The 25586-nt window shown below is 34.8% G+C and overlaps 2 protein-coding genes across 6 annotated transcripts in view; both read right to left on the bottom strand.

Moving 5' to 3' along the window:
• Positions 1–25586, bottom strand: part of LOC127874907 (glycosyltransferase-like domain-containing protein 1) — a 121356-nt gene that overhangs the window by 91100 nt on the left and 4670 nt on the right. The gene's annotated exons all lie outside the window — the stretch shown is intronic.
• On the bottom strand, positions 1002–17574 carry LOC127874902 (leucine-rich repeat-containing protein 74A-like). Of its 5 annotated transcripts, none has more exons than XM_052419580.1 (11): positions 17158–17574; positions 14475–14710; positions 13625–13806; positions 6785–6892; positions 6326–6419; positions 5681–5730; positions 4978–5059; positions 4554–4639; positions 1966–2160; positions 1597–1692; positions 1002–1284 (listed from the first exon to the last, which is right to left on the bottom strand). In XM_052419580.1, the coding sequence occupies exons 1-11, from the start codon at positions 17223–17225 to the stop codon at positions 1123–1125; spliced, it is 1359 nt and encodes a 452-aa protein (XP_052275540.1). In that variant the 5' UTR covers positions 17226–17574; the 3' UTR covers positions 1002–1122. The 5 variants fall into 5 exon arrangements, with proteins under 5 accessions (XP_052275540.1, XP_052275541.1, XP_052275542.1 ...); XM_052419581.1 differs by lacking the exon at positions 17158–17574 and adding an exon at positions 15498–15646; XM_052419582.1 differs by lacking the exon at positions 17158–17574 and adding an exon at positions 15022–15207 and having other exon boundaries at positions 14475–14773.

Raw genomic sequence — 25586 nt, 5'->3', positions numbered from 1 at the left:
AATACCGTGAACTCGGTTAGTTTACTTCAACAGTGTACACTACGGAAAGTAAGAATTTTTATGGAAAAACTTTAACATCATTAACACGATTTTTAAAAGTTTACAATAATAATGGTATATAAAAGCGGTATTATTGTCAATATTTCACTTTTGCAATCTAAAAGCCATGAAAATAAACGAGAAATGTTAAATAAAATCATTTAACTGGATTAATGGTACAATACATCACGTGCTTCTATACTTAAATGAAATGAGCCGTGCTCTGTGAAAAGGGGGTTTAATGTATGTGCGTAAAGTGTCGTCCCATATAAGTCTGTGCAGTTGCACGGGCTAATCAGGAACGACACTTTCCGCTTTTATGATAATTTCTGTTCAAAGAAAGTATCTTCTTGATAAAATCCAGCTTAGGCGGAAAGTGTCATCCCTGATTAGCCTGTGTGGACTGCACAGGCTAATCTGGAACGCCACTTTACGCTTATACATTTAACCCCATTTTCACAGAGCACGGCTCACGTTACGCGTGTCAATTCATTTTTTGTCTGAAATGTACAGTAAACACCGAACCACTGAGTGGATTGAAATTTATTTCCGTAAGTATTATTGCTCCTAAACATATTGATAAAGTGCAGATATGCAAATGTATAGAGTGGATTTATTTTCAGTGTAGAAGATCATAGATGACACTTCAGGTTGCTTAAAGCGAGAAATAGTTCATATTCGATACAATATTGCCTTTTATTTAATGTCATAGTGACGGCCGTGTAGATATGCGACTGGTTTTTGTATGACAAATATTAATTGAGTTGAGCGAAGATCGGATGCTCTAAATTTGTCATTTGGTAAATAGTACATTAAACGTGGTGCGTTTTAAAGTTTGGAACCATTCATAATTACGAAATCATTTCTTTTGTCGAAGCGGTGATATTTTTCTATTATGCATTTATGACGCTCGGTCACGAAATGCGATGTCAAGATAAATATCGGAGCGATTTTTTATTTTATTTTTATTTCTGTTACGAACTCATGATGAAGGTCGGAACAAATCTTTGTTTTAGAGTAACAAACTTTATTACAACGTTTTAAATAAACAGCACAACACTGATTTTTTCATATAGCACTGCGTCAAGATTTGCTGCTTCGACAATTCTTTTCCTCTGGTTTGACAGTTTTAAAGGCAAGCGTATCCGGTGATATCACGTGACCACCATGAACGAATTTGAACTCGCTTCGGAAACCTCGGATTTCTTCGTACAGATCATCAGCCTCACTGGTCACTTGTGTTCCCTGAAAACAAACACACATTAAGTTAGAAGATTTCTACACAATGACGAAATATGCAAGGTACATGTATATTACTGGTCCGATATAATAAGGATGTTTCAACTCATACATGTTTTTATGCAATAACCATTAATAACCTATGTCTGTTCTCAAGATTCTATATGAGGAATTATTATGCATGCATTTCAATGCAATACTATGGCTGAAAATAATGCACCACAATCAACTAAACAATTTTTGTTTCATTTAAAATGAACAGTTATGCAATCTGGTATAGATGCCATCGTGTTGTTTTGCAAATGACAACTTTTGAACCTCAAGAAGTAGTTCCTGCAGTTTTGACTCGTCATTTATCTGTAAATGTGTAAGAAGCTCAACAGCGCCCTGGGTTGTGACTGGATTTTGGCTTAGCTGCAATATTTAAAAAAAAATATTTTTTACATATATATTCAACTTTTTAAATAATGTATACCGGTAAGTGCTGCTATAATCGGCAACGCATATTTAGAATAATGGTGATATAATCCAATGACAAATGTTAATAATTATTTTCGGTTTGAAATATTTTTGATTAAAACTATGATATGTTTTCCATTAAGCACATATAAATATGAAATACAAAAGATCATACAACACAAGACAAATACATATAAATATTTAGCAAGTCGTCGTCGACAGAATTACCGCGAGCGACTCTAACGACGAGTTGTTTCCGAGCGCCTTCGCAATGGCGCGGCTTCCTTCGAACCCTATCCGGTTACATGTGAGGTCAAGCGTCAGCAAGGTGTTGTTCTCCTCCAGAGCCTCTCCAATGGACGCGGCTCCTTCGTCCCCGAATCCGTTCCAAGACAGATTTATGTGTTTCAAGTCAACATTGTTCTACAAGGATATACATAGTTCGTGTACAATTTGATACAGTTCATCATGGCTATGCAAGGAAGTTGGCCTCTCCAATACAGTTTAAGCAGGTCCTCATGTGAATTTGTTTTACAGTGAAATATATAACGTTCATTAGTAGTTTAGTGCATTAAACAAACATTGTTTTACCTGGAAATACATAGTTTCAGTACAGTTTAGTACTTAATTGAACAGTGTTATTCATGTAAATCCACCGTTTAAACACATCATGTGCACGAACTGTGTGTATATCCACCGTTTAAACACATGTGCATGAATTATTTTTGTGTAAATCCACCATTTAAACACACATGCACGCATTGTGTGTGAATCCACCGTTCAAACACATGTGCAAGTACTGTGTTTAAACGGAGTATGGTAACAGCTTCTAATATTAACATTTGATAATATACGCACTACAATAGATCAGATTTAATTATCTGCAAGTGCAAGACGTGTGTTAAATACTTCCGTAGGTATGTAGAACCTGTCTCCCCATGTTGTTGCCTGCTTTTGTACGTACTTCAAATCGCCATATAGGTGCAAAAAGGTACCACGTGACATTGAAATAAGAAGGCACATGGTACCTTTTTCCATCAATGGGGAAAATGTGTATCGTCATGCTATTTCAAGATAGCGTTCGCATGCACATCGTACAAATGTGTGTCCCTATGCTACTGAGCGCTTTGTACATTTGTTAATTGTTTCTTCCCATGCTATCAGATGATTACGAACGAATGTTAATCGTGTCCCCGTGCTATTACATACATGCGTACGTACGTGATGCGTGTTTCTCGATGATATTACACGTTTGTGTTAATTCGTATATCGCGTCTTCTAATGTTTTTGCATGCTTGAGTACGTACGGTAATCCTGTCTCTCCATAATATTGCATTCATGCGTACGTACGTAAAGCGTGTGATCCATACTAATGCATGCTTGTGCACTTTTAAAGAGAGTGTCTCTCCGTCGTATAGCATTCGTGCGTGCATACATAAAAAGCAGCTCTCCATACTTCATCATATTTGCGTTCGTACGTTATAGGTTTATGCCCATGCTTTTGCATTCTGGCATATGTAACACGAGTCTAAAATGCTATTGCATGCAGAGCTCCAGATAAGAGGCGTATCTGCGTATTTACGCATTGAAAAATAAAAAAGACGCATTAATAATCGGCCCAGTACGTATCAAAACGCTTTACAAATCTTGGTACGTATTTTAAATCGATTAAAGTGCGTAACCGGTTTAACCAATAATCCAGTTAAGTTTTTAGTGTGATATAACCTTTGAATCAAAAGTAAGTCAATCAAAATAAGCTTGCAATAAAAATTGCGGCCCATCATGTTTGTGGATCAAAAAGGGACGTTTTAAGCAACTTGCGTGAATATTTTTAAAGAAAGTCTGTTCATATCGTCATTTTAAATATATTCTGTTTGCATTTAATAATATAAATAACAAATAATAATACTATTTCTAGATTAAACACGCCTTTTACTTTTTCCGTTTTCTATGGAAATGGAAAATACCCCTAAATATTCCTAACCCTTAATGGCTGAAACAAAGGAGTAAAATACGCATTGGCAATAATATCAGGGGGTGAAATACCCTTAAGTCTAAATCCTTATCTGGAGCTCTGATTGCATGTTTGTGTAGTTACGCTAAACATGTGTTTCTTTGCTGATGTATACTTGCGCACGTTCTTGAAGCGTATCTCACATATGCTATTTCCTGCTCACGTATGTACGTATGGCGTGTTACCCCTACCATTGCATGGCTGTGTACAAACTGCAATCTTGCGAACGTACGTTAACCGTGTCGCGTCATGCTACTTCATGCTTGCGTTTGTACATAATACTATTATGTGATTGAGTTCGTACATAAAGCGTATCTCCACATGCTATTGTGTACGTAAGAAATGCTTGTCCCCCCTTGTTACTGCATGCTTGCGTTCATACGTTAACGGCGTTTCCACAATCTATTGCATGCTGGCGCGCGTGCGTTAAGCATGTCTCCACATTCTATTTCATGCTTGCATGCGTTCGTAAAGGGTGTCTCCCCATGCTATCGCATGCTTGTGTATGTACGTAAAGCGTCCCCCCCCCCCTCTATTAATTGCTAATTTACGTAAGCGTGTCTTCCGATGATAGTGTATGCTTGATGTCAGACGTAACGCGTACCGCTCCATATGCATACCTGCGTGATTACGTAAAGCGTGTATCCCCATGCTATTGTATTGCTGCATGCGTACCTAAAGCGTGTTTAACCATGATAATGCATATTGCATTACGTTAGTAGTTTCTCCCTTTTATATTGCCTGGATTTGTACGAACATGTACGCTAGGCGTGTTTATGCTATTGAATGCGTGCGTACGTACGTAGAGCGTGTCTCCCCATGCTATTGCACCCAGCATCCGTATGGAGTTCCAGCTCATGTCGAGATCCTCGATGCAATCATTCGTCTCTGAAAGAAACCCAAACTCAGCTTATTAAATCCATTTACCTACTGATTGTTGATCATAATGGTTGACTTTGCATTATTATTGCGGCTTTAACAAACAAAGTTATATGAGATTCCTATTTTGGATACTGAAAAGGTTGTTCCATGAAGAAGGTTGTTAGATGTGCCAATTACATGGCATAGCACATCTTTCATTCGAGTTTGATTTTTCTCTCAAATGAACGTATTATTGTTAATCGTAATTACCTTTTATTAAAGTTTCAATTAACGTCTCAAATAACGTTGACGTACAAATTGTATTTACTACGTTCTATCTGAATAGTGTGGAACGCGTTACGAACCTATAGATTTGGCAAGAATCTTTCCTCCGGTCTCGTTGAACTTGTTATGGCTGAGATTCAGCTTCTTTATCTTTCTGTTATACTGCAAAATGACCATGAACAGAGTAGCTCATTGTGCGCATGAGTGTCAACGGTTACGTTGTTTACAGTGAACTATTATGCTCTGTGAATTTTAAGTATATTAAAAATGTAAAATGAATCTTACTCAAACCTTTTGCAAATTAAAAAAGCACAGTCTCACCTTAACGCCACAGTCACGCCTTCATGGATATTAAAGCATATATGCATGACATGATAGTCTACACACCGACTTGATGCGTAACTAGGAAATCTAAAATGCTTGATAAATTACTACATTTATATACGTTTGATATCTACAATGCAATATAAACCACTACATATACAAGTAGTTTATTTGAAATGCAATATTAATCAGTACATATACAAGTACATGTACTTTATACGAAGTTTATACACTTACTTCTATATTTGAGTCGCGTTCTGAGAAAACTGGGCATAATGCATGTGCGTAATGTGTCGTCCCAAATTAGCCTGTGCAGTCCGTACAGGCTAATCAGGGACGACACTTTCCGCCTTAACAAGATTTTCTGTAAGAAGGGACTTCTTTTAAACGGAAAATACCCAATTTTCTCAGAACAAGACACATTTAGATGTAATATATACACTTATTATGACATGTTACCTTTAACGCCTCTGCAAAACACTTGGCGCACTCGTCATCTAGATCGTTGCCTTCGAAGAACAACAGCATTACGTGACGCGTTCTGAGAAAACAGGGCTTAATGCATGTGCGTTAAATGTCATCCCAGATTAGCCTGTGCAGTCCGTACAGGCTAATCAAGAACAACACTTTTCGCTTTTATGGTATTTTTCGTTTAAATAAAGTCTCTTTTACACGAAAATCCAGTTAATGCGGAAAGTGTCGTCCCTGATTAGCATGTGCGAACTGAACAGGCTAATCTGGGATGACACTTGACGCACATGCATTAAGCCCAGTTTTCTCAGAACGCGACTCATTTTCTTAAATAAAAAATATATTCATTGTTTTATTCAGAACTAATGTTTAACAGCAATAAAATAGTTTAAGCGCTCTTTGCGGTGCCATTCATAATTATGTTTGTGTAGTTTGGCTAAGATCGGAGAACAAGTCTGACTCTTACCAAACAAAAGTCAGTGTATAATAAATAAAGAGAAAACTCTGGAGAGCGAAAACGAAAGTTTTTCATCAACCAAAAGTCAGCCCACATAAATGACCATCTCTGACTGGAGAAAGATGCAGAATGCACTCAAAGTAAATGATTGGTGAGTGTACAGCGCCCTTGCCTACCTGCGACCTCCAGAGTGGTGATGCGCATATTCTCTGACAACATTTCTGTGAGAAGGAGCACCTCATATAGACCCAGCCTCGCGTTAGACAAACGCTGAAAAATACGTGCAATGGTTTGTTGAAAATAAAGAAAGATGTTTGATGAAACAATAATTAAACGCATACTTTCGCTCATTTAAACCTTTTTCGAATGCACTTGTTTTTTTTTAACAATATTAAATTTTGAAAAACTTGGACGAACCCAATTTCAGTAAATAAAGAATGATATTACATTTTCTGCAAAATCATGACACACACACTTGGCAATTCGTAGCTTTAACTTGTCTGTCTTTCATTTGTAAAGATCGTCTGATTAGCGCCCAACAATTCGATGACACCACATGATTATATATTTATTTTAAACATATACATATTGGCAACATCTATATTTCATGATGACATATTTAAAAGCTTTCTCACCAGCTCGGTGACGGTCATATTCTCTTCCAAAATTTCCACCAGATATTCCATGCCTTCCCGACCAATCTCGTTGCCGCTCAGATCTAATGACGTCACGCACATGTTTGTCTGCAGCACAAGGACAATGCCCAATTAAATCAAATACGCATAACGTTAAACCGCAACTGCATGCACTTTGAGAAAGAAACCTTACTTTAAATTGGAGTCTTTTGTTTAAGAAAAGAAAAGTTTGCCAAACTATGAGACCCAAAACAATTGTAATAGACAAAACACACATTCGGTTATTTTAAAATTACGATTTAAAACTCAGACAAATCATTGAAGGCAAGTGATTGCATAAAATACAGGCAACATTTCAAAATTAAATTAAAATAAAAAAATCGCAAGTTCGGATAAAACACTATACATTCGAATGTATCTTCACAAACATGTTCACAGTGTGTTTGCATAGCAACATATGGTTATTGAGAGAGCTTAAACCTGATGAATTAAAGCTTGTTAACTGTTGAAAATGGACATTAATAGGTATTAAATATGAAAATATCCACCTAAATATATAACGTGCAGTCTAATCGAGCACGTAATTCTTAACATCTTAGACATAGTCTTATTGCATCTGTAATCAATGTACTAACACTTGATCGAGTCTAAAAGTTATGCGTTACTATTTTTTGTGCACGTGAACAATTGTAGACTTAAAAAGGTTTTAAATATAAAAATGTTCATATATATCTAACGTCTAAATTATGCAGTCTAACAGTAATACTTAATTTTTAAGACATACTCATTTTGCATAATGTAAACAATGTACTTACATAGGACTGAGTTAATTCGTTATGCTTTCCATTTTTATTTCTTAGTGCACGTGAACAACTGTGTACTTAAATTAGTGTTAATTATGTATAATTTCATACATATCCAACGTTTAAGCTTAATGCTTAACATGTTGTTTTTTCTAATCTTTGCAGTAGTATTATTGACCATATTTTCAGAATCCTTGAAAAACGACAGTCGTTCTCGCTTAAATGTGCGGTCTTAACGTGTACAAAATAATCAAATTTTAATATTTAATATTTTATATTGCATATTGTAAACAATGTACTTACATTGATTGAGTCTATTGTTATGCCTTACTGCTTTTTAGTGCGCACGAACCATTGTCTATCTTAATAAGTATTATTTATGCAAATGCTCATATATATCTAAAGTTTAATCTTAATGCTGAGCAATTTTTATTTCTAATAATAGGACTTTTGACAGTATTTACATTTCAGAATTAATATATCTAGTGCACGTTTTTATTTCTTATAATAGGACTTTTGACAGTATTTACATTTCATAATTAATATATCTAGTGCACGCGAACAACTGTGTACTTAATAAGTGTTAAATATGTAAATATTCATACATATCCAACGTTTAAGCTTAATGCTTAACATGTTGTTTTTTTCTCTAATCTTTGCAGTAGTATTATTGACCATATTTTCTGAATCCTTGATCAACGATAGTCGTTCTCGCTTAAATGTGCGGTCTTAACGTGTACATAATAATCAATATTTATGATACAATCATATTGCATATTGTTTACAATGTACATACATTGATTGAGTCTATTGTTATGCCTTACTGCTTTTTAGTGCGCATGAACCATTGTCTACCTTAATAAGTATTATTTATGTAAATGCTCATATATATATCTAACGTTCAAGCTTATTGCTAAGAATGTATGTTTTTTATTTCTTGTAATAGTACTTTTGACAGTATTTTACATTTCAGATTTAATATATCTACCAAGCTCTCTTTTTACACGTAAACATTTCTATAAAATTCTCTTAAACAATTATAACTTAACATGTCAAATCTAAATCGCACGTTCTTACGTGAACAACTAAATAAGTATTAATTATGTAAATTTTAATATATGTTTAAGGGTTAAACTTAATGCTTAACATATATTTTTTTAAAGTTTGCAGTAGTATTTTGACTAAATTATCAGAATCCTTATACAACGATAGTCGTTCTCTCTTATGTGTGCAGTCTTAACGTGTACGTAATACATGATCTTTAAGTTATAATCATATTTATTTTGTAAACAATGCACTAATATTGATTGAGCCAATTTGCTATCCTTTATTGCTTTTTAGTGTGCTTGAACAACTGTGTACTTAATTAAGTATTAATTATGTAAATGTTCATATATATCTAACGATTTAGCTTAATGCTTAACATGTATTCCGTATTATTTTTTATTTTTTTGGTAGTAATACTTTTGACAGTTTTTCACATTTCAGAGTTAGTATATCTAGCAATCTCTTTTTCTCTACACGTGAACATTTCCTTAAATTGCTTTCTCACTATTACATAATTAACGTGCCAAACCTAATGCTCACTTTCTAACTTAAATTGTGAACATCACTTTCCTGATTGTCAGAATCTATGTGTAACTTATTATAGATTGTTATCTCTGTCGAATGCATCACTTCGTCTTTGGCCCACGAAAACCGATCACCAAAATAACCAATTGTTTAAAATGTATTAAGCACTTAAAAATTATTGAAGTGACCTTTACTCATAAAATGAATCCATACATTTTGATATTGTTCCCTATTTCTTTTTTTATTTTCATTTTCTTTTTCTTTGACTATGTACAGGATGAAGGATTCGTTGCAGTCTTCTGGTCTATTATAACTCGAAAATATAACGTACAGTACCTAATTTTTCATTTGTTTAACGATGGATACCCATAACATCCTACCAAGATACAAAGCGATCGGATTGTTTTTCATATTCCTAAATCTTTTTTTTTCTGCTCTCACTTTACAACAATGAAATTGCTCTTATATCGACACTTAATATAATCAAAAGTCAATCCCAACTGTCCCGGTCCATTAAACGACCATACAAGCGCATGATAGTTGGAAAACGCTTGATTGCCAATTCTTATTTCTTAAAACGAATATTTTATATATTTCTTATAGTCATGCTAGTCACATGGCTGACATTATTAATGTTGCTTTCTGGAGACATCGAATTAAACCCAGGCCCGTTATCAACTTTTTCTTCTGAATCCTCTGCCGCGGAGTCCAATAATTTTACTGATATATTATCATTGCAAAACAACTTTTCTTTTATTCAGTATTATGTACAAAGTATACGGCACAAGATGGACATCATCACAGCAGAGCTCTCGTGTTTTGATTTATTATCTTTTTCCGAGACTTGGCTTAATAATTCAATCGTAACTGACGAACTTCTTATCCCCTCATACCAAACACCGGAACGTAAAGATCGAACACAGGACAGCCACGGTGGGGTAATGCTATACGTTAAAGATTTTATACACTACGAACGTAGACTGGATCTTGAACTTACTCCATTAGAAACTATTTGGATTGAACCACACTTTAAGAGTAAAAGGAATGTTCTTTTTGGGTTATTTTATAGACCACCAAACGCGGATGCAGCATACACTAAGTTAATTGATGACTCCATCGGTTTGGCAATCGAAACTGGTTTATCCGATATTATAATAACCGGAGACTTTAATCTTAACAGCAATCAACCCTCACAAGCCCGAAAACTTGATTCTTGGTGTACTGAATATGGTCTTGCTCAAGTTATTGACGAACCTACGCACTTTACGGAAGGGTCTTCATCTATTCTTGACCTATTATTAATAAATAATCTTGATAGCTTGGCCTTAACAGGTGTTGGTGACCCTTTTCTTCACCAACAAAACCGTTATCATTGTCCCATATATGGTCTATTTAAATATAATAAGCCTAATTCAACAGTATATGAGCGTCACATATGGAAATATGCAGATGGAAATTATGACCTGCTTCACGAAAGGTTCTCTACATTTGATTGGGATTCTATTGCAAATGATGATGTTAACACTTATTGCGTTAATATCACCGATACTATTGTTTCTAACGCTAAATATTGTATCCCAAACAAGTCTTTTAAAATTAAACCGCGTGATCCACCATGGCTTAATACGCACATTCGTCGAATGATAAGAAAACGTAAACGTGCCTATCATCACGCGAAATCTAAAAACTCAAATTATTATTGGTCTTAATTCCGTTAAAGCGAAAGATCAGCATTACGAAAGTTTAAGCAATACACTCAAACAAAACAACCATTCATCTAAGGACTGGTGGAGAATACTTAAGTCTTTTATTAATAAGCCTGGCAAAAACCTTAATACAGCACTCCTAAATCCCATTGACAATACTACCACAACCGATTGTTTTGAAAAGGCAAATATCCTAAACAATTTTTTTCAAAGTCAGTCCAAAATTGAAATCGCTAATGAAGATATGCCGGAACTAACTAATTTACCGATAGCTAACTCGTTGCAGTCTCTATGCATTACACCTACCGATGTTCTAGACATTCTTAAATCACTTCCCGTGGACAAAGCATCGGGGCCAGATGGAATAAATAATCGAATTTTAAAAGAATGCCAAAATCAACTGTCCACTCCTCTTTGTCAGTTCTTTAACGTTTCACTTAATAAATGTATCATGCCGAGTTGTTGGAAAGAAGCTAACGTTAGTGCTGTTTTCAAAAATGGCGACCCAAAAGTAGTTAGCAACTATAGACCAATTTCCCTCTTAAATACAATGGAAAAGGTTTTCGAAAAAATCATTTTCAAACACGTATATAATCACCTCATTAGTAACAAATTACTTACGCCTTTTTAGTCTGGATTTTTGCCAGGTGATTCAACTACTAACCAACTGACATATATATATGATTATATGATACGTTTTGTAAAGCCCTCGACAATGGTTTAGAGGTAAAAGCTGTCTTTTTTATATCAGTAAAGCCTTTGATAAGGTCTGGCACAAAGGTCTTCTCCATAAACTAAATGCTATTGGCATTCGAGGAAAGTTACTATCCTGGTTTACTAATTATCTTCATAATAGACGACAACGCGTAGTACTTCCAGGCGCAGTCTCTAACTGGGCAATATTAGAAGCCGGTGTTCCCCAAGGTTCCATATTAGGGCCTCTGTTATTTTTAATTTTTATTAATGATATTGTTTACGACATCAAAAGTAATATTCGCCTTTTTGCTGATGACACTTCCCTATACATTATTATCGATGATCCAATCATCTCAAATACAATACTACAGAGTGATATCAACAAAATATCTAAATGGGCTTTAGATTGGCATGTATTATTTAATCCTCAAAATCTGAATCCCTAACATTCTCCAGAAAGCAACATCCAAATCAATGTACTTTTACAATGATGTCTAAACAAATACCAGAGGTCGGTTCCCACAAACATCTAGGGGTTTTCCTCTCTAAAGACTGTAAATGGAACATCCATATTAAATACATAACAGAAAAAGCATGAAATCGAATTAATATTATGCGAAAACTAAGGTTCACACTTGATCGGAAATCTCTTGAAATAATTTACATATCGTTTATTCGACCTCTTATCGAATATTCAGATGTGATACGGGACAATTGCACCCAAGCGGAAAAAAACGAAATTGATAAAATTCAAAATGAAGCAGCGCGAATCGCTTGTGGATCGTCTAAATTAGTTTCATTAACTGACCTGCATAAGGAAATTAACTGGGAATCGCTTCAGGACCGCTGTGACAAACATAAATTAACATTATTCTACAAAATGCAAAATTCGATTACCCCACAGTATTTATCCGACCTTGTACCCCAACATGTTGGATCTGTTGCTAGGTATAATCTTCGCAATGCTAATGACTTACGTACTTCCGAATCTGGAACAACCCTTTACTACAATTCATTCGTACCCGCAGTCACTCGAAAATGGAATAACCTACCAGATGATGTTAAAAATAGTGAATCGTTGAATGTATTTAAATCTAAACTTAACAGGAATAAAGTTATAACACAATCGTACTATGACATAGGTAAACGTCATTCTCAAGTCATTCACACGCGATTAAGGACCAAATCCAGTTCCCTTAATGAGCACCTTTACGCTAAAAATATTATTGATTCTCCTCTTTGTCGCTGTGGAGATTTTGAGTCTAACTTCCACTTCCTCTTCACATGTTCTTATTATAGCGTAATACGGACAAGGTTAATGAACAATGTCTTAGGAATTATAAGTCCTGTAGACCTTGATACGCTCCTCTTTGGCAATACATCCCTAAACGATGATGATAACTCTACTATCTTTCTTTGTGTCCAACAATACATCACCGAATCTAAGCGTTTCTTATAACAATCCGATCCCGACTCGACGTTGCATCAATTTGACATTGACCCACAACCAAAATCCTTCATCCTACCTTGATCACCTCACTTTTTGAAATGTTTATATCCCGTCTTGTTACTACTGGCATATATCATGAAATCTGTAGTCTTTAAACACTGCCACTTCCATGTGTAAATATTAATTCTAAGGAGAGAAACTATATAAGAACTTGCTTCTTTCGTTTCAATCCGTTTCTGCTTATATTGTGTAACATCTGTATATATTGTACATGCCATAAGAAATAAATATGTTTAAACTAAAATGATTTAGATTTGATGTGTTTTATGATGACTATATTGTGAACGTTATAATTATATAAGCATTATTTATATTTCATTATAATACCAACACGTTATTTAACCATTGTCATTTGTAGGTAAACACTTTTAATTATTTACGAAATGACGAATCCCATTCATACCCTTTTTGAGAATGATAGGTACTTAAAACAAATGATCTTACTCTACATCAAATCTCTAAAACGAGATTGTCATCTTTGTCTCCGTCAAAGCCGTGCCGTAGAAGCTTAAAAAACTTTGACAGTGTAAATTAAGAAAAGTATTTTACTCACCGTTAGAGCATACGCCAGCGCCTTAATGTCGCTCGGTGCAAGGGTACAATTGTTCACGTTCAGACCGTCCTGCGTAAGTCCCTTTAGAAGACGCCGTCTAGGTGCCACGCCCTCTTTGATGCAGGCAGTCAGGTAGATCTTCTGACTCATGTCCAGGGTTTTAGCTGGCCCTTTTGTCTTATCTAAAGTTGTTAATTTATTAAAGCCCCACATTAGATACGTATTCGAATGTAATTAATGAGGTCTTAACATACCGTAAATATGAATGTACCGGTTTTCGTGTTGAGAACGAATTAAATAGAAAAGGAATACCGGTACTCAGCAAATATACTGCATCATTATGGTAGCATTTACAACTCGTGAAACCTGTGCGCAAAGAAATCCTGAGTGTAAATTCAGTATATAAGGCTGGTGGGAACTATAAGCTGATACAGATCATAACAGATCAACGTTGTCGAGCTATACCTTGAATTGACGTTTTCACTTTACAGCACTGTGTGGTACGCATTCATTTCAAACCATGTAGCAATTAAAAAGTTATATATGTACAACTTGGATACATGATATTATAATAGCATCATAAGTTAGCCAGTTATCGAGAAAACAAATATAAAAAAAGCAATAAACAAGTCCATATATGTACAACTTGGATACATGATATGAAAAAATAATAATAAGTTTGCAAATAATGGGGAAAAGAATCTGCAGTTTTGAAAAAAATAAGTCATTATATACATTTAAATTTAAACAACGTGTTTAGTAAAATTATATTTAGTAACATTTGAAAAACATGTAAGCTAAATCATAGTTGTGTGTATTTAATGGTCGTGTTCTTACGCGCTACGCTCACCTTCGTCACTGGCGCTTTCCTCGCTACTGCTGTTCTTGTCATAATCAAAGTAGTCCTTCAGATATTTCGGCGTTGTCGGCCTTGCCGGCGGCTCTGATTTCAGGTCGGCTTTAGACGCTCCACGCGTTAACTTGGTCAACATCTTACTTCGCTTTCGCGTTTCTTCGGTGGGGGACTTCTTTCTGCGATTAACTCTGCGTTTGTCTAACGCTTTATGATGGATTGGCATACGATCACTGGAGGACATGAATTAGTTCGTTCGATTTAACAACAGTATATTGCAGTACTTTGTTGGTTCGCTACACGGAGAGTCACGAGATCATGGCATGCTACACCATGCAAACAACACTACTAATACTTACAACCAAATGTATTCTTGTATACCTTAACAGAATATACAAAAAGAAGGCCAAAGCAAACAACACCACTGATACTTCCAACCAAATGTAGTAAAATACTATATTATGGCATGCTAACATATTTATATTGTATAAGCATATTTATATTTTATTCAAGCATTTCTCAGTAAAAATGTATTCTGGTATACCTTAACAGAAAAAAAGACGACCAAAACACACAACACCACTATTACTTCCATCCAAATGAACAGAGTTAAATAATATACATATTTCTGTTAAACAACTTGCATTTTGAATAACCATGAATGATTTTGGCATAATCGTAGCACAAACAACTCACACTTGCAGATTGTGATTGTTAAAGAGAATTGCATTTGCACTGCGAATCTACTGATAAGTAATGAATGCATGTATTAGCGCTTAACTATGAAGACCTGATAAGAAACTATACAATACAAAAGAAAACAAAAACAAATATTGGTCTTGTTGAATTTAAACAATTGATATGGAATTAAATTTTGAATTGTACTTAAACAGAAAATACCACAGATATTAACTTATTCGGTGCACCCATTTATTAAACTCCTTTATGGCAATATGTGCAGGCCGCAATAAGTCTGTGTGATAAAACCAAATCAAAACGAAAATCTTGTCGTTTACTTACTCAAATACTCGGACTATCCTAAGTGGTTCCATCACTTTCTTTTAAATTGTATTTGCTTTTTTATCATTTTACTTTTTATACAAAATAAATCACTCTTTCAGCGAGCATTAACGTCCTTAATGGTCTAGTCTCAGGAATTGAATTTTACAAAGTGTCAGTAATTTATCAAGACTTAAATGCAATTAAATGCAAATTTGCGCTAATTCGTTCAACAGCGAATTCATGTTCAAAATAGCCAAACAAGTTTAGTCGATGACAAGACTTAAAACGAATTGAACGTATTGTGAGAAATTGAAAAATAACAATGATCCCTGTCGTGTCATTTGATAGAAGGTTTCAAAAATCACTGCTTGAACATTTATAGACGGTGATCAATTTAAATGTATTGAATGGTAGTTGACCATGTAAATAAAAAGCCCGATATGATGAACGGAGCTTGAGATATCAAATAATCGGGATAATTGCAACTGATAGCAAATAAAGAAACGCGTAATGATTTGCCAATATTGATTACAGCTCTTCTAGCGCGAAGGTTTTGAGGAAATCAATTTGCTTACCACTCAGCTTTATGTGCATAGAATGCAGATGAGTGGTGATTATATTGTGCATATCTGCGCCTTATTAAAAGCATGTTGAACCCCTCATTTAACGACACTTGACTTAATTATACTTTTTATCGCCATCAAACACACGTGCATTAAATAAACAAGTAACACGACGTATACATGTTTTTTTACCGTTATTTTTACAATTATAATCTGTCATCGGATGAACATTGTCGAAATGCTAGCTTTATTTAAGCATTGCCGGGATAACGCTATCGTGCGGAACAATTATGCCAATTTTCTTCCAAATAAATCTACCTTTATTCAAATAAGTATTCTTAATACAGTATATATTAATTCTGAGATCAGTTTATTAATATAATAAATTTATGTATAACAACCTGTATACTGTTTCATGCAAACATCTTTTAACATCGATGATTTAATCCGAATGCTGTTTCTTATCAGGAACATTTCGGTGGTTACATTTATGTCCTACTGATCTAACCCGTTTTACATAGCGTTACCCGTTGTAAAGTGTGTTCTTCTGGACTAAATTGTAACATTACAATGCATTCTATGAACATCATTAGATAGGAAAACATAATTCAAATGCAAACACAATTATATTGATTGATAAAGAATAATTTTTCACCGTGAAAAGATACCGAAATGATTTACTTTCTTTGAAGAACAACGTGCTTCTGGTAAGATTTTGTGGTCGTCATTTTTCGAAACGCATAACTATTAAAGATGATATAATTCTTTGGTAAATGAAAGCAATGCCGTGTGATATATGATGCTATTAACAAAAAATACTATGAGAGCGTCATAAACATGCTGCTTAAACAAAGAGTTTGGTTTATTCCCTCATTACTATTGAAATTTGTTAAACTTTTTTTAATTGCTAATGTTCGGTTTGTATTGAAATCATGCACCATTGACAATTATATAAAACTAATGAATAATAAGTCTGATTCACGAGTCAACTTTAATACTACGCATGAGATCCGGGTTATTTCTTATTGAATCATTCTATTTAATGTTTATTCTAGCTTTTTATCTGTAAAAATGTTGCAAACATAAATATAATTCAAAGGTTGTACTATAAAAACATGTTGATAAGACGAACTTGTCCGTGTTCGAGTTTCCATGTGCTGCTTCCATCGAATCCATCCGCCATCAGTTAGGAACCGTTCAGATTTTTAGATGACCAATAAGCCACGTTTTATTCAAAATAATGTATCGAAGTATCTCACCACAATATAGACGAATTATTATCAACTGCCAATACTCATAATCGGTATGTGGTTGTTTTTGTTGCAACAGAATTGAACAACAATATATCATAGTTCATATCGGTTTTGTAAATTGCATTATTACAAATTAACAATCCAATTTAGCGATACCATATATCCGTATATTGTTCTGCCTTTTACATTCGCCAATTTTTAAACCACTGGATGAAATTAAAATCGGGAAAGGTTAAAAAAGGATTAAAAAACATCATGCCGTTATTTAAGCAGATTTATATTTCCATATGGTTGGATTGCCAAATTTTCCGCCGCAAGTCCTTACTGCAGTTATCTATTATATTAAAGTGACACTATTACGGAAGGCAATGCACTAAGTTAATGATCAAACAATCATTTGCCGCCGAAACATTATACATTGTTAAGAGACGAAGATAGAAAATATAAAAGTGTTTTTCATGGGCAGTTTTCGAAACAAATAGTGCACCATGTCTTTACACAGTAAATAATCTGCCCATGTACTTATATTATGTCAAAATTTGGCATTTGATATCAAATTGCCTGAACACCATTAGTGGTAAGGGAAATGGTTATATTTCTGTGATCGAAAACGCTTGAAATTGATACAATTATTATAATGATGTTCATATAGGATGTGATACAAAGTTGCAAACAAGATTAATATTCCGTCCCCTTTTATTGTGTCAAGTTTTGTTTTTGAGCCGTTATATGCTACAATCTATTCATGAACATTAGCTTCAAGTGCTTGAGAGAAAGTTGACGTACATGTTCTTTAATATGTACAATCATTTAATCGAATTAATGCATGTGATTAAACAGTCGTGTGACTGTTGATCGGGGACTGTACTTTCGCTTCGTGTCATTTAATGTTTAGAGGAAGTGTGTGTATATATTGCTCTTATTAATCCGTACAATACATACATGTTTTTAGAAGATTGGGACCTTTGTATTTTGTGTTCGGCTTCTCCGTTACAATACAATCTAAGCTATATTTGAAACACGCGTTTCCGGAGAAAATCTTTAAGGTACAAGCCTTAATTACGAAAATAAAAGCTCATCAGCTCTCATCTTGTTGAATATAAGTGATAACAATATTTTATTCTCCATTTCACGCACGACGAAGTACATACATAAAGGTATGGACAAGCTGCTTTAATAGTTTTCTCTTCACAGGCCCGTGAACGGCTTAATGTATACAGACGCATACTTTGGTATCTTATGTTTTATTTGTTCAATTATTCATCTCCCTTTGAGCGACTGAGTGCATACTAAAAGCACGTTATCAAGCGATTTAATTTTGATAAACTGATTAGACATCTGTACAAACGAATAAATAATATAAACTATTCAAAGGGAATTTTTTTCCATACAGACTTAGAGCGCATATGAACAGGTTTCTGACCCAAGCTGTAATCAATGTATGAATGTAATACACGGGGAGTCAGAATCGCTTTAGATCGTTAAAATGTCAACATCAATGTTAAGATTGAATTAACAAGTGTGTTTGCCTTTTGCGCCGCATTATTAATTTGGGTATTTGCATATCTGTTTAAACCTGTTGTCATTTGAGTTATGAATATTTTAAGTATACATGTATGCAGGGACCTATACAAACAGGTATATGTATAGGTCCCTGGTATATGAAAAAACTTCTAGAAATCATTATATTATCACGAGCCTATCAACGAGCAAAGATTTGAAGGTGTGTTACAGTATTGTTCTCTTTTCCCCTTATTTTATGTAGTTAAATATTAGAAAATGCACGCATACAAATTAATACTTTATTTATCATTAAAATTATGTTCAACATAAATAATAATTCTGAGTATAACAAGAGCTGTCAGAAGACAGCGCGCTCGACTTTTCGAGTGCTTGACAGTATACTGGGGAAATTGTTCATATTCAATAAGGTCAAGGTAATATAGTCATATTCTAACTAGAAGAGGACCATAATTGAAACATATTGATTGCTTTTGTTTTAAAGAATTGGTACATTATAAACGATTCTGCGTTCAGGTATATTTTCCAAAATTTATTTAACATTTGTAAAGATATAAAACAAAAGATGATATTTCAAGAATAAGAAGGAAAGAAAGGAATTTTTTTTCGGGGGAGGGGGGATTCTGGGGTGGAGCCTGGGGGATGGTTTGGGTGGAGTCAATTGTGGTATGTCAGGTAAGTGTTGTAAGAGCTGTGTTTGTAAAACACAATGCCCCCTACTGGACCGCTTTGAAGCCATATATTTGACCTTTGGCCTTGAAGGATGACCTTGACCTTTCACCACTCAAAATGTGCAGCTCCATGAGATACGCATGCATGCCAAATATCGAGTTGCTATCTTCAATATTGCAAAATTTCACATTTGACCTTGAAGGATGACCTTGACCTTTCACCACTCAAAATGTGCAGCTCCATGAGATACGCATGCATGCCAAATATCGAGTTGCTATCTTCAATATTGCAAAATTTGACCTTTGACCTTGAAGGATGACGTTGACCTATCACCACTCAAAATGTGCAGCTCCTTGAGATACGCATGCACACCAAATATTTAGTTGCTATCTTCAATATTGCCAGACTTGACCCTTGACCTTTGACCTTGAAGGATGACCTTGACCTTTCACCACTCAAAATGTGCAGCTCCATGAGATACACATGCATGCTAAATATCAAGTTGCTATCTTCAATATTGCAAAAGTTATGACCAATGTCAAAGTTTTTAGACGGACAGACAGACGCCATATATTTGACCTTTGATCATGAAGAACGACCTTGATCTTTCGCCACTCAAAATGTGCAGCTCCATAAGATACACATCCATGCCAAATATCAAGTTGCGATCTTCAATATTACAAAAGTTATACCCAATGTGAAAGTTTTCAGACGGACGCACAGACTGACGGAGAGTTCAACTGCTACCGGGGGCATACAAAAAGGATTTTTGTTAAATTGTGTGGGGGGATGCTGGGGTGGGGCGTGAGGGATTGTTTAGGTAGAGTCCATTGTGGAATGTCAGGTAATTGTTGTTTTGTAGAAGTATGAACCAAATCAGATCCTAAATAAAGAAGTCATGGCAATTTAAGCAAAATTGATTTATTTGACCTTGAGAATCAAGGTTATTCAAAGGTCAAGGTCAAAATTAAACTTGCCAGGTACAGTAACCTCATGATAGTAAGAAAGTATTTGAAGTTTGAAAGCAATAGCCATGATACTTTGGAGTTACTAAGTAAAAAAGGGCCATTATTCCGTCAAAAAGCCAGCCAGAGTTATGCAACTCGTCCTGTACAGTCCCCTTATGATAGTTAGCGAGTGTTCCAAGTCTGAAAGCAATAGTTATGATACTTTAGGAGTAAAATGGACCAAAACACAAAACTTAATAAAAGGGGCCATAATTCTATCAGTCAGAGTTACATAACTTTGCCTGCACAGTCCCCTTATGATAGTTAGTAAGTGTTGCAAGTATGAAAGCAATAGCTTTGATATTTTAGAAATAAAATGGACCTAAACTCATAACTTAACCAAATTTTCAATTTTCTAAGTATAAAAAGGGGCATAAAACTAAAAATAATGCTGACAGAGTTATGGAACTTGGCATACACAATTGTCTTGTTGACATAAAGAAGTATTCAAGGTTTGAGTTAATTATATTTGATAGTGTTAAAGTTATTTGACTTTATAAAAAAACTCACCAACGCCGACGGCGACGCTGGGGCGAGTATTATAGCTCCCATTTTTCTTTGAAAAGTCGAGCTAAAAATGATTGCAAATTGTCGTCTAAGACATGATGAAAGAGGGGTTATACTCCACCCATTTCAAAATTAAACTAGTGAGACGACATTTAGTAACCCTTGATTGTATTGATTGATATTCATGATACAAGGGAAACACAAATTACAGACAAGAATATAAACTATCAAATTGAAGGTATGCAATGTTAAAACAGTAACGAAATACATTGGATAGTTAAACAGGCAGCAATTCACGAAAAGCAAACCATCTTAAGCCACAAAATAAGTTTTTCTTTTTTATAAAGGTGTAAGTAATACTCGATTGGTAATTGTCGGCTTTGGTACTACTTAAATGAACCCCGGGTACTCTTAGTTTAAACATATTTATTTTAGCTCGATTGCATCGAAACCTAAGGCTTATATAAACGCTCTTGAGTCTGTTTCCTGGGCCTAGAACAAGTACTTGGTGTCTATAGGGGAGATCTATAGAACGCTCACCGGGTGGGGGATCAAACCCGTGACCTCACAGTCGCTAGGCAAACAACATATCCATTACAAAACAAATATAAGGCAATAACATATGGTCGGTGGGTAAATGAGAACATCAAATATTTTGAAAAGACCTTATAACAACAATGGCTGTTGTACTTCACATTCAACAACGTGTGTAGAGAAATAACAGTGAATGAAAAGCCAATTATTTTACAATAAGTTTAGAAAAAGTATAACGTTTGATCCTCTCAAACTTAGTTATATAAAATATGGTTTAATATTACCTTGATTTTGATTATTTTGTTAAGTTAGGAACGCACTCGTTAGAAATCTCAGAAGCAGTTGGAATTTTAAGGGAACTGTTTGCAACTACTTATTTATGTAACAGAGTTTTTGTTTAGAAATTAGGTTGTATCAAATGTTGTCCGAGGAAAATCATGCATGTCTGTTTTATGGCATCATCTTGTTCCCATCGTCTATTTTGGACACTTATGTCGCGTGCAATTCTGTTTATCTGTCATAATCCTCTAAACATTCAATTAAAGTGATAAGATATGGTTAATTAACAGTTGACACTGGTTTTTATTACAAAGGAGGGCCATTGGCCTGATTGCGCCAACCTGAGACCCGAACGAAGTAGACTATTATGATAAAGTGGAGTTCCAAATAATGTACTTCATGGAACATAGACGTGTAATTTCTAGGCACACTTATAATTTTGAACTTAGCTTAGATATTAATGAAAAGAATGTTTTTACCGAGCTTATTGATGGAGATTTGTAAAAAAAAAGTGACTTCCAGAAGATTAACATATTTTTCATGTGACCGAGTGACCATAACTAAAGATGGCATGACCCAGTTTCAAACTCAGCCGAGATTTAATTTAGAAAAATGTTCTTACCAAGTTTCATTTAGATTGGCCAATAAATGGGACTAATATAGTGTCAGCAAGTTTTTAATATCGTTTTTTACCTCACCTGAACTAGTTTGGAACTCGGTCAAGATATCATGTTCTGACCTAGTTTCATGAAGATTGGACAATAAATGTGGCTTTTAGAATGTGTACAAGGACAATGTTGACGACAGACAATGAAAAGCTCACCATGAGCACATTATGATCAGTAAAGCTAAAAATGCTGGCATAACTCGGTTTGAATTGGTTTGAAGAGATAACACTTATTGTCTTATATTTATGTACAAAACGACATGGTACAATCAATTCAATTTTCACACATTGCTGGCATTGGTATCCGCAGTTTATGCCAAATGTCCGTTCCTGCTGGTATTGGCTGTTGCTGCAGGAATGGTTGGAGGTTCTAGAATCTCTAGGAATTGAGCCCGATGTGAGGCCCAACTATACAGGTGTGTATCGATCTGTTATAAATTGTACATTACATCTATACTACTTGATAGAAGTTGTATATTTTACATATAATGTCCTGTTCTGAGAAAACTGGGCATAATGCATGTGCGTAAAGTGTCGTCCCAGATTAGCCTGTGCAGTCCACACAGGCTTATCAGGTACGACACTTTCCGCCTAAACTTTTGGTTAAGGAGGGACTTCCGTGAAACTAAAAATACACTCACAGCGGAAAGTGTCGTCCCTGATTAGCCAGGCTAATCTGGGACGACACTTTACGCACATGCATTAAGCACCATTTTCTCAGAACGCGCCTCATATATATATTTTAATGTATGTTGATATATATATGTGTATGGTTTTCTGTGTTCTGTTTGTATTTATGCAACCATAAAATCCGCCCCTTATTTCTGAAAGCACTGGAACAATGTCTTTTTATAATATCTTTTTTATATTGCAACAACAATTACACATGCTTCATAAATAATATACATTTTGCCCCTTTTTTGATAAACTGCAATTTCAAATGTTCATTTTTAATTTACTGTGCCAGGCACCCACTACGCCCTCCTGGGAAAAACACTATGAAACTAAACAACATTACCCAATATTATTTTTGCTTTTCAATTATTTCAGCTGTTCAAATTATTGTTGTGGCAGATAAATAAAACATACATAAGTTTTATGAAAAATTGAGATGCTACTTGTGTGTACCTTAATTTCTTTTCGCCTCAGCATACTCGGGTTCTTGCAGAAATCTCTTAGTCTTTTGAACAACTGGTTGTCTGTATTGTAAATGTTCTCATCTAAAGAATATTGAACAAAAGATGACATAGTTAATCGATCAAAAACCACAAAATTCTCAGCATACTTTTTCTCAAATCTGTTTATTAGTTTACAAAATTAAAAGCCACAATAATTGTGAACTATAGTGTTACCTACGTTAAGTTTAATTGCAACAAACTGATCATTACACTGTTGTCACTGTTAGTCTTTAGCATAATTGCCTGACATTGCCATACATTATCCTGGACCAAAATAGGCTTTTTAGTGATATTTTTTGTCACATCAATTTGAACCCTAGATGTTCAGTTAATAAGTTAAATTTTTGGGTGGTGACTGGGCGGAGATGGGGCCAAATCCTTAAAAATTGTGCCACCATTGTTGTTTTCTGAAAATTTTAAATTCACTTATGTTTCACTTGATGCCATTTTCCAGACTCCGAAGCCACCATGTATTAGAAACCATCTTTGAACATGGAAATATTACCTTTTATTTATCTTATGATGTGTACACAAAACAACCATTTTTACCTGGAAATATTTCTGGATACACAAGTCTGTTAGGAACCAAAGGGTAGCAACCGCAGTGTACTGCCTCCAACCTGAAAAAGTGCACACATTGTTGAATAACAAAAACTATCATCCAAAAAAGGTCGAAATGGCAACTTAGTTGAACCTTTGTTTGTATATTGTAGTAACGTTACAAACTTTGATTGAAGTACTGTGAAATAATTTAAATGATATTCACAGATATTAAAGTATATATTTATCCAATCAGTATCCTATGTTGTTTAATTGGAGAAACAGTACAGAAAATGGTAATTATTTGGGACATTCTTTTAAACAAATCTCTTATTCACGAACAAATTATTCTAGTGGACCGCAGAGGCTAATCTGCAACAACAATTTATGCTCATGCATTAAGCGGGTTTCCCAGAGTCATGTTCTCATATATTCAAATACACATATTCTCAATGCTCTACTTAATGGACAGTAAGTAAGCTCAAGAATGCCACAATAATAAATACTACATGTATATCATATGATTGTTACCAGTATTTAAACAAAGTTGTCTGAATAACATCGCCAACACAATGATTGCCTTCATCAGCTAAATCGCTCTGCCTTAGTAAGTGCGCAAGTACAACAATATATCTTTTAACACAGAGAATGATGTGACTATTAAATGGAATAATTAAATTGTATAGATGACCAACAACAACGTATGATAATTTACATCAACTTCCATTATGAGTTGCAATAGAAAGGCAATAGAAGAAGGTATTCGACTCGTCGCTTACATGGCAACACCGAAGAATTCGTGATTGGCTGTGGACACGACAACATCCGCCTCATGCAGTACCCGGAAGTACTCCCCACGCGTCTTCTGAAAACCCCAGTACCGTATTTTATCCTTCAGCTGTGAACTGGCTTCTTCGAAAATGGCTATAAAAAGCAAAATGCTCTAATCTGTGTGCATTTGATAAAATAAGGATGCTATATCTAAATACATATGAGCTGTGCTTTGTGAAAAGGGGGTTTAATGCATGTGCATAAAGTGTTGTCCCACATAAGCCTGTGCAGTATCAAGTATCACAAGGGCATCTTTTGTGAAAAGGTCATTCTATAATGTTTTGTCTGATCGAGTGATGTTCGTAAAGTATGTAAATTTATGTATATCCAACGAGAGGCAGACAAGTCATCAATATGAGCAAATATTAACCAATAATTTGATAATGTGTTCCCCCTTGTGATCACATAATCAAGGGTTACTAATATAATTTATGTGATCCTAGTCCAAAACGCTCTCATTATATTGTGTGGAAAACTCCAAGTATGTTAATATTAAAATATAACTGTTTAACCTCAAAACCAAAAGGATTTTCTTTCCTACTGACCAACCATATG

The sequence above is a fragment of the Dreissena polymorpha genome, chromosome 3 (genome assembly GCF_020536995.1).
Source record: "Dreissena polymorpha isolate Duluth1 chromosome 3, UMN_Dpol_1.0, whole genome shotgun sequence".
NCBI classification, from domain to species: domain Eukaryota; kingdom Metazoa; phylum Mollusca; class Bivalvia; order Myida; family Dreissenidae; genus Dreissena; species Dreissena polymorpha.
Note: the sequence above shows the minus strand (reverse complement) of the source record. Positions and strands in the feature narration are given on the sequence as shown.

What these genes read in the sequence shown, in the direction of transcription:
- LOC127874902 (XM_052419580.1), bottom strand. Translation starts at nt 17,225, where the DNA reads ATGGCGGATGGATTCGATGGAAGCAGCACATGGAAACTCGAACACGGA. An exon ending in GTTTTGCAGAGGCGTTAAAG is followed by an intron (nt 5,060 to 5,680) that starts GTAACATGTCAT and finishes GTCATTTTGCAG; the next exon opens with TATAACAGAAAGATAAAGAA. An exon ending in TGCAGGAACTACTTCTTGAG is followed by an intron (nt 1,285 to 1,596) that starts GTTCAAAAGTTG and finishes GTTTGTTTTCAG; the next exon opens with GGAACACAAGTGACCAGTGA.